This window comes from Tetrao urogallus (genome assembly GCF_951394365.1).
Source record: "Tetrao urogallus genome assembly, chromosome: 1".
Classification (NCBI taxonomy): Eukaryota; Metazoa; Chordata; class Aves; order Galliformes; family Phasianidae; genus Tetrao; species Tetrao urogallus.
The window spans coordinates 103,076,169-103,086,759 of record NC_136813.1 but is presented as its reverse complement, the minus strand read 5'-3'; the positions used below and the strand labels follow the sequence as shown (position 1 = coordinate 103,086,759).

General features: G+C 41.0%; 1 protein-coding gene across 1 annotated transcript; it reads right to left on the bottom strand.

Moving 5' to 3' along the window:
• Window positions 1–1,250: 1,250 nt before the first annotated feature.
• On the bottom strand, window positions 1,251–10,268 carry MAEL (maelstrom spermatogenic transposon silencer; the record flags this gene model as incomplete). Its single annotated transcript, XM_079540989.1, is given in 12 exon segments — window positions 1,251–1,390; window positions 1,393–1,483; window positions 1,758–1,890; window positions 2,900–2,962; window positions 4,000–4,141; window positions 4,698–4,752; window positions 5,836–5,963; window positions 6,538–6,579; window positions 7,096–7,251; window positions 8,836–8,932; window positions 9,680–9,766; window positions 10,137–10,268. Coding segments are annotated over 12 exon segments (1,266 nt in total).
• Between the last annotated feature and the right edge of the window lie 323 nt (window positions 10,269–10,591).

Below are 10,591 nucleotides of genomic sequence, written 5' to 3'. Positions count from 1 at the left end.
TGAATAACTACTTGAGTTCTCAATGGGGGGAAAAAAACATGGAGCTATCCTTTGAGACAGTGACACTTTACATTCCCCTGTGCATCCTGTCATACCTCCACTGCTCTCTCCATCGCATTTGGAGAGAGATGGTTACGCACCGAAACATTATCTTGCACACAGAGACGCGGTGAAGGAGGTTACTAAGGAAAAAAAATAAAGTAAAGCTGCACTGGCCACTACATAATTTCTAACCCAATGATGTAGCTAAACACTCTTAAATTTGCACTCCATCCATTAAGAAATGGAACTATGGCACTTCTTTTTAGAGAGGATGCAACCTTAAAACACCTTCCTGTAGATAATGAAGATTTTCTTCCCTTAACTCCAGTAAACGACAGTTTTATCACTGTAACAAGAACATGAACAGTCAAAAGTTGCATGTAAGATGAAAAACTGCAGTCTGGAGAAACTGCTGGTTATTTCAGTGAAACAAGAAAGAGAAAAAAAAAAACGTATGGCTGTCCTGGACATGAAGATTTTCAGTTACTGAAAGATTTGCTCAGATCAGGTGTACTTTCCAGCCATCGAGTAATTCCTCTTCCTCGAATGGTACTGGTTCCATAAGGAAAACTCTTCCCATCACATGAAGAATCACCTATTAAATTAAATACAGTTTACAAATGAATTGTATATGCGTGGAATGTATTCAATATTTCTAACAGGAAGAGAGAGAGACATGGCTTCTGTCCTTCACAAACATCAAGTCCATATAAGATCTCATGATTTATATTTGGAACAGTTTCAGCATTTAATTCAGTGCGTACTGTCTAAGCAAAAACATAAGCTGCAAACTCAGAATTCTTAAGTTATCTGTCTTGCAAACTTAATTCTGCTCCCCTTTGAAGGTTAGTCACATATTGCACAAATGAATTGAATGCACATACTTTATACTAGAAAGATTTTAGCTCCAAGAAGATGACTTGAAACAAGCACTTTTTTTAAAGATCCAGGAGTAACAGAATGCTTACTACAGGTACCACTTGTATCTGCACATACAACTCCGAAAGAAAGATGGTATTTTAAAGATAGCCCTGCCTTAAGGTATCCAAACATGCCAGAAAGAACTTCTATGACAGAAATACAAGGTTTTATAAATCAGATAGCAATATTTACGAGAAAATCTGATTTTGGATAGGCTTTCTGACCATAGGTTTTGGTCTAGTAACAAAAGTGCAGCTATTTCATCTTCAGAAACTCAGAAATCTGCACTATGTACCATTATAAACCCAGCTCATGCAGAGCTGAATAGGCTTTATGCCACTGACAGACAATAACTTCAGAGCCCAAAAATTTGAAAAAACTGCAATTGGATTATGTTCAAATACTCTTTTTCCCTTTACAAATGGGAAGTCTCAAACTCACAACTAGAAGGGACAAGCTCTTGAACTCCACTTGGAGAAAGGATGTGTCTGTCACTTCCAGAACCCTTGGCCTTCAATTCCTGCAGGAAGAAATAAACATTCAAAATAAGAGAAGTCTTCTCCGAAGTGACACGTGCATAACTACTCACGATACCTGTGAGTCGTATTCAAAAACCATCACAAGGTACAACCCAGCCAGAGATTATTTTTCTTTTCTCAGTCTGCTAAGTATACCTTAAAAAAAAGACAGCATCCAAAAAGGAAGATGGCTAACCTCAAATTACCAAGTGCGTTCTGTCTACAGTATTTGAGTTAACCACAAATAACACAGGAAAACAATTTAAAGAAACTGACCTGAAAACGTCCAGCATCCAGTATTACCCGCCTGAGGTTCGTATTTCCACTGGAAACACTGTCTTTAAGAGGCAGGTGAGCAGCCGTCAGCGAGACTCCATACACACCAGCTAACGATTTACTGATGCAATAACTTGACCAGGAAAATAAAGAAATCAAAAGAAGTTTTGTTAAGAAGGCTGTCACGCTTGCATACGGAAGCACAGCATTCTTAGATCTTCAACTGACAAAGCCACCACAGATCAACAGGCAGAGATGACAACAGAGGGAAAAAGGACACTGTCGCAGCAGCTAACAACCCTGTATCTTTCCAAGTTCACCAGAATATTCTACAACTACATGTGAAATTAACACAGTCACTTCCCCCTGCTGTCAAATGTAACCACTTAGAAGCATGAAATGCACTGCTGAAAGTTTGCTGAACACTGTTTTGGGTTTTTTTTTTTTTGAAAATAAAAGACTATTAATAATGACTTCTCTCAAGTAGCATTACTACTATTGACTGAGATCTTGAACTGCATTTCTTTCCCAACTACCACAGAATCACAAGGTTGGAAACGACCTGCAAGATCATCCAGTCCAACCACCCTCCCATTCCTATCAGTGCCACAAGCTACTAAACCATCTCTCGTAGCTCCTCATCCAGGCTACTTATCTTTCCCCCAGCCTAAAATAGAGAAGCTTGTCTATCTACATTATATGTAAAACAGCACAATCATAGAACGGCTTGGGTTGAAAAGGACCACAATGATCATCTAGTCTCAGCCCCCCTAGAGATGGATTAAAGTATACTGAGAATCTCCCACCAAATTGAAATGCAGTAAACCTCTGAAGAAAAACAGCGAATTCTAACGTAAGAACATTTATTTCAGCTCCCAACAGTAAGTGGAGGTAGTGATTACTATAAACCAAGTGATGGATATTATCACATACATACACTGTACTGAATTGCTAAAACAGCATACTGCTTTACAGTATTAGCACAAAAAACAAAACCAAAGATAGAATAAAGTCCTGGAAGCGGAAGAAAGAAATAAAACTCAAGCTTTAGAATCACAGCGCTCAAAGCAGCCAGGACCAAAAAGCGTGCCCAACAAAATGAAATGTCATCATACTGTAGATAACCTCTGAGAAATACTCACGCGATTTTCTTACAGGATGCCAAAGCACAGCAAAGTATATCATTCTCTTCATGCCATTCACACCTTCAGAAAATTAAATTGAGGTTTATTGTGTAAGTATCTACATCTTCAATCGACACAATCACTTGGTCTGACCAGAAGCAACAGGAGCAAACATTAAAGGTTATCTTTCATCTCAGTGACCACCAAATTAAAATTACACAGCTGATGATCATCAAGTAACAGATCTGGGTGATTTATGTAGAGTTGAGAACTGTGCTTAACTGATGACTTTTCACATTCCACTGAGGTGGAGAGGACAAAGGAGAAAGGAAAACCCCTACGAAATTCATTTAAAAATCATTAGAAGTTTCCCACTACTGTAAACAGCAACAGTGATTACTCAGTGATCTCAAAGCCCGTAGTCTAAGCAGACTTTCAGGCATAGGTATTAGTAGATGTAAAAAACAAAACAAAACAAAAAAAAACACACCAACAAATTAAGATCAAATTACTAATTCTTCCTTAAAACAACAACACAGGTAAAGCTGAAGTATTCTTCTAAATTAACTGCATCAGTGCTAAATATTCTCCTACAAACCTCTAACTGCTGTATAAACATATAAGGATCTGGAAGTTGTAAAAACATTACTGTTCAAGACGCACAGGGAAAAGAAGAAAAACAACGCTACCAAGTATCTGCATTCTAGCATTACAAAAAGCATTCCTTCAGGAAGCCAAGAGATTTAAGTTACTCTTCTGCTTGTTTTCTGCCACTAGAAAGCACACTAAGCTCATCGTCACAGCTGCAGGATGAGGTACATAGTAAAAGACAGCTTCTCAAGAGACTGAAACCTCTCACTTGTATGATGTCACATATCACAGTATATTTTCTTCTTTAATCTTCCTTTAAATCTACAGGGCCAGCATTACAGAGCCACTGGTCTTTATCTTTTTTTTTTTTTTCCGAAAGATAGTACTTCACATTTCCTGTTGAAGCTATGCTGTGATAAGAAACCTTTTGATGAGATGGTTTGCTGAAGATTCTGCACAAGCCACATGTAAGGCACCAAGACACATCAGGACAACAGCCATTTCCACAGAAAAAGAACCCAACATACCTGGTATTACTGGAAAAATCCCACAGGACAACATCTAGCTCTCTAGATACCCAAGTCTTGGATGGCTCCTTATGATATTTCTTCTGGTACAGTTTTATTACCAGATCTTCTACAGTAAGAAGCTCCAGAGGGCTCTCAACACCTATAACTCAGAAGAAATCCACGTCAGCAGAACATTCACCCACTTCTCAGCCAGTCTCTGTTCACTGACCACCTTCTTCTACAAATCTCCAAGTTCATGTAAACCTCATCAAATATTCTATCAGTGTCATTATTTAGATTTGGCATCTCAGCAAGGCAGGTCCTATACCCTCTCAGTTTTCTCCACCGTATCTTACCTACAGGCCATCTTTCCTCAGAAGCTGTTACCCTTTCCATCTAATGATCCATCTAATTAGATGGATCCATCTAATCCATCTATTACCCTACACTCACCTTCTCGCTTATTTCACTGCTTCCACTGCTCCTTTAACTGGCTGACCAACAAACACCATACGTTGTTCTCTTCACATGCTCATAAGCCAGTCAGCTGGCTGACCACGCATTCATGGGAAGGAAGAGAAGAGGGAGAAGCACACACAGCAGTTCTAGCTATCAGTATGAGATTTTATCAACTCATTCTGACAAATATAGGGCTCCATCATCAGATAAGGCTCCTTTCTTGGAGAAACAAAAGCCAAAAATGATTGGGTTCCCACCTGCCACACTGGCCATTCGTTCAAGACACCAGCTGATTCGGAACCTGTCATCAGACTAGAAAAAAGAAAGTTTCAGTCACATTCAAGAACTGCCTAAGTGCATTATACAATTCTAATATCTGCAAGACCTCTGGCTGCACCTAAAGAAGGTCTTTCCAAAACAGAAGCCCTTGCACACAACCTTCCAAAAAATTACCTTGAAGAGGAATCAAATACCAAGACAGCCTTCCAAGCAAATCTCAGGAGAAATAACTAGACTAATACGTGGAGACAAGTTAACAGTTAACATATACTACAGCCATCACCGTTAACTGCTGTATGTTATTCATATGCACCTTATGTGTGGAGCCCAACATCTAAATCCTCCACTCCTGCTATGAATTTACTAACATTAGGCCCAAGGGGAATAAAACAATTATACTTATAGTCATCATGAGATTTAAATTCCTCTGAACCCCAACGTTTTGTTTGACTTACTGGCAACTCAGTGAAATGAGCAAACATAAGATGTATGGTATTCTCATGTGAAGTCATTAAAGCATAAAAAAAAACCTTAGAGAAGTGAGATTATCTGACTATTATCCATATTATCCAGCACAGTCAAGTTAAGTACAATCTTAAAAACTCAAAACAGTGTCAGAACATTCTGAAGTGTTCACCACTAGACTAAGAACCAGACACGCTTGTTGTGAATAAGAAGGCAGAAAACTCTGCCTCTCTGATTTATAAGAAGGCCAGCTTCAATTTCTAACAGCACAGGAGTTTGTATGGGTAGGTAGGTGGGGAAGCAAAAAAAAAAAAAAAACCAAAAAAAAACCAAAAACACAAAAAAAGGAAGTTTGTTTATTTAGTTTCCGTATCATTTTTGATCCATACAAAAATCTGGAGTTGATTAAAAAACAAAACAAAAACAGGTTTTGATTGCCAAACTTCCAAGATCAGGTCATTTCTTCCTATAATGGAACAAGGAAACTTTGGGAAAGAGTGTTTCCCTTCCCACTCCCCCCCCATCCCCATGCAATCACTCATTTGTGCACAGAATATGCAGAAAATGCTTCACAGCAAATTCTCTCCTTGACTGCCCACTGGAAGAGGATTTAGGTTTTGGTTTTGAGTTTTACTTTGACCTCAATCATACCTTGCAGTAAAAACGAGGGCAAACACCTCTGGCTGGCTGGGCAAACTGAAGAAGTTCACGTATGACAACTGGGTAGCAAGTACGCGAGAGATGAAATCCAGATATAGGAATCTTATGAGTGGCATCACCTAACAAAAGGTGAAGTGGAAAAACTTATGAGAAATTCTGTTTCTTAAAATAATACTATTTCACCCTCCTTTGTAATTTTCATTTATGTATACATGTACTTAAACACACACATACACACACACACACCCCCCTTTTCTTCCCTACAGGCAGCATGTGTAATTAAAGTTATCAAAACCTTATTTCTTGCAAAAGACTGGCAGTCTGGGCTGTGAGCAGACACATCCACATTTACCCCTCTTGAATGGCCATTACTTAAATATCTGATATAGGATAACGCGGGCCAAGTTTGTTCTCTGCACACACAAGGGGAGGAAGTGTACTAATAGAAATAGACAAATCTATAAACACTGCTTAACAAGGGAAACACAGCAGTGAAGAGCTCTGCCATTTGAGAGTACGAGAAATAAGCAGGGTGACTCCAGCAGGCTGTTCTGTCATCCCTTCCTCTTCAAAACGTGAGAGGAAGGAGAAACTTCCAGGGAAAAGTTACAAAACAACTGGATACAGATCAGATAAGCAGAGTCCAAATCTGTAAACCACTGCATACCACTCTTCTTCTCCACTGATACTCACTAGCAGCCTGGCAGTGGTACCGATAACCACGTGGTGGTACTTCTGCAGAAAAACATGAGGGATGGAAGAAAAAGAACAACCATCATCCATCACCGCAGCGGCAGATCTTTAACTCTGAACTAGGCAGTACATTTTGATTTAGAGCAAGGAGCAGCTTCACCTTCCCCTATGGCCCTGTACAAGCACCACAACTATTTCTGAAAAAAATATTTTCAGTTGCATTCATTTAAAGAAGAGTACACTGCACTGCATTCATGTGTTAAGTCCGGAATAAACACTCCTTGGCATGAAACAAAGCACAAACACCAGAAGTGCCCCCTGGATTTATCCTGCCCTCTTTAAAGCTTCATGCAGTCCCAGTACTTAAGTACACAGTCAAAAAACAAGCAGAAAACAGCAACGCTCCGTTATTGAAAGTAGAAGTCTAATCACTTGTAGTCAAAGAAGTATCTTAATACCAGAAATTTAATCAGTGCAGCAGTAACGGACACTAGAGAACTTCCCTCTCAACCCAGAGCAAGATGAACTACCTCCAGGCTACCCTTCCTTGGAAATCACCTGAATCTATGAAGTGATGGAACTCAGCCATTATGCCTTCCTGCAGGGAGTACCTGACACACCCAATTTCACAAGGGAGGAAGCGCTGGTCACAGTGGGACGGCAGCTTGCCATGGCTGTAAACATTGAGGAAATAGAAGATGTCTGCAAGCACAGCTGAGAGGAAAAAACAAAAATATTACATAATACGTACTATAATCTGCTTATATAAGTATATACAATGTTAAGAGGCCTAGAATCCAACACCAAATACTACTCCTTTTTGCGATGGGTCTGTTTACCCCTCAGGAAAAAAAGCAATCAGTAATTGCTAAGTACTTCCACAAGCTCCATTCAGCAACTTATCAGATAAGTTAAATGAACTGGTAACCTTTATGTAAAAGGAGAAGGGAAGAATTCTGCTAACTTGAAAGGATCATTTGTCCTCACCAGCTCCCAAAGAAGGCAAGAATATCTAAGGAAAGCATTACAAAATAAAGTATCTTTTATTAATTTTGTAAGACCAAACAATAAAAAAATACTTCATTTTAATTAATGCCTAATAGTCACAAATCCTACATAATATAATATATCCTACGTAAGTTCTTCCTTAAGTTTAAGATAATACTCAAACTCTGCCCCTCATCAAAACCGTTACTTGTTCTACTAAAATGATGCAGAGGGCCAGATTTGATGGTGTTCAGCACCACCTGTCCCAAAATGAGTTCTGGCACTACCTTACATGGATCTTAATCTCTACAAGCTGCAGTGGGAAAGAAGAGATACCACCCGAGTGGAAATCTTTTCACATTAAAGAAAAAAAAAACAACAAACTAACCTAACAGAGACAACCATGCAGAAATATTAAGAAGCAGCATCATAAAACACATCTCAGACTCAGTCAAAAGACTGGTTTATGGCAGCTCAAGTCACCATGATCAAATTTACATTGTAGTGATAGCTGAGAACAGATTCTGGCAGTGTGAAAGCTAATAGGCATTACACTTTTTTAAACAGAGCTACTCTTTTCTGGCCCTCTATAACCATAACATGTTCAAGAGATTAGTTAGTTAACAGGCTTGAGCAGAGACCTGAACAAACAGCAAAGATACAGCTTCTATTAACTGGCTACTTAACTTATATTCCAAGCACTACCATATATCATTTTCCAGAATAAAATACTACCAGATGTGTTTGTTACTTATTTCTAATCAAAACATCCATTTGAAGACAACATACAGACAGGAAAGTTTGGTTTTCAAGGGTTCATTCAACAAGGAAACTAGCCAGGATGTGCTACATAAGTAGTGTAGTGTTCACAAGCACACAAGCATCCACTCTTACTTCACTGAGAAGGCCATGAAACCATTTTAATGCAACACCTATATGATATAGAGTTGGAGCTCCTTGCCCTTGGATCTCGAAACAAACATTCTATTATCCTGAACTTGGATTAGGCCTTGTAGATCACAAATGTCAGAGCAGAAAGCTTTGAGAAAACTGTAAACAAAAGTATTAGTAGCTATGCTCCCATTAAGCTAAAAGAAAAACAGAGGACAGAATTATTTCAGGGGATGCAGAGGAGCATTTGAACTGACTTCCCTCCAAGCAAGGAAGGCCTACATCATACTAAGAACAAGCACACATTTGACACAGTAACTACTGACAAAATGAAAACAATCTTTGTGTGAGTACCACCCAGAATATCTTCACAAGCCAAGCTTTCATCTAGCAGCACCAGTTGCTATAAGATTACCATACCCTGATCACTCATCCACGATATAGCAGAGGCATCAAGAAGAGATGTCACTCTGTACATTTCTGAACTCGCGCCAGCAGGCACTGGATTATTACACATCTAGAAAAGATGAAAAATTCAAAATCAATCAAGTTAATTAACCTCCAATAAAGCTCACCACGTCCAATCACAGAAACACGGGATGTCCACTGCTCACTGTAGCTAGGTGCAACTAATCTTTATATACGAGTGTCCGCAGACTTGCAGATTAAGGCAACAGTACCAACCATTTGATTGTCACTTCAGTACCTCAACCTGCCCAGTTGGAAAGAACTACAGCTAAATTTCTGAATGTAATAGAAGAATTAAAAAGTACTATTTTGTTAAAGTTTAACTACTTGTTGCACTGAAGAAAGTTTTCAGACTGAAATTTTCAGCAATTCCCATAATTTTGACACCCCCCCCCCCCAAAAAAAAAAAAACCAAACAACTGAGCCGCTCATTTGCCTTTGATTAGGAAAGGTCTTCACGAAAAGCTGAGAAATCCCCAAGTCATCAGATTGTTCTGCTATTGTGCAATCAAGAGGGGCTCTCTCAGGCCTATTAGTAAAGCACTGCACATCCACACACAAACATGAAGCTTTTTGGGTGGCAGAAAGATTTGGGCAGATGCCCAGAAACCAGAGAGGCTGACACAATGCAATCTAGGCCTAAACTGCAAATAACATCCACATCCAGATAAATGAATTCCAGATAATTGTCTTTGCCTGACAAGGGCTGTTATCAGTTTACACCACTAAAAAGGAGGAGTGAGTCCCATTGAAGCAAACACCACTTCCCAACAGGGGCTCCTTTCTGAGCCTTTACCTCCTTCTCCGCCTTCTGAAAGGATTTCTTTTCATTCCACTTCTGAGCCTTGTCTGCATAGAACATCCTCTCCTCCTCCGCCAGCAGCTTGAAGCAAAGCGAATTGTCAACGAGTTTTTACCGCTTCCTTCAGTAATCCCACAAATCAACAGAACATTTGGACGCTTCCAAAGGGAGGCTATCAATATTTCGCACTGATAGCTATTACCACCCAACCAAGCGATAGTTTTTCGGTAGTTCCCTCCCTCGCAAAGCCACCCGGCTTTAACGCAGGACAGCTGATGAACACATGCCCCCGCAGCACCTTCCGATGGCCCACAGGCACTTTTATCCCGCTGATTTCTTCTCCTGAGCCCCCTCCCCTAGCCAGGGGTGCCTCCCCCTCCTACCCCCCTCTCCGAGGCGAAACATCGTTCACCCCAAGCCCTCTCCCTTGAAGGACGGCCCTTCCCCTCACCGCCCACTCCTGGGTGAGGTGGGGAAAGCCATCGACCACTCGGGTTACGGGCAGGCCGCGCTGCTGTAGCACGGGCAGCCGGTCACGCACGAAGAAGTAGTAGGCGCTGCGGGAGCGCTGAGAGCGCGACATGGCGGACGCCCGTCTCGCCTCCACTGCCGCGACGCGACGGCGCTGCCGAGGGGCGGCCCGGGAATCGGTGGGCCGGCAGGGGCGGAGTGCTGGCCGAGGAGCACGTGCTCCTGCTTTCCTTTTAACGTGTGCGTGGTGCCGCCTCCTGGAGGTCGGTGACGGCCGCGGACAGCCCGTGCCGGCGTGCTGCATGGTGGGCACCTGAGGGTGTTGGCTGTCGCAGAGCGTGGCAGGTGGCTCTTCTTTTCGTTCTTCCTTCGGATTGTTTGTGACTGTGAGCATTGGACGTCAGGTTCAATAGGTCTTCCGGCATCTGCCAAGCT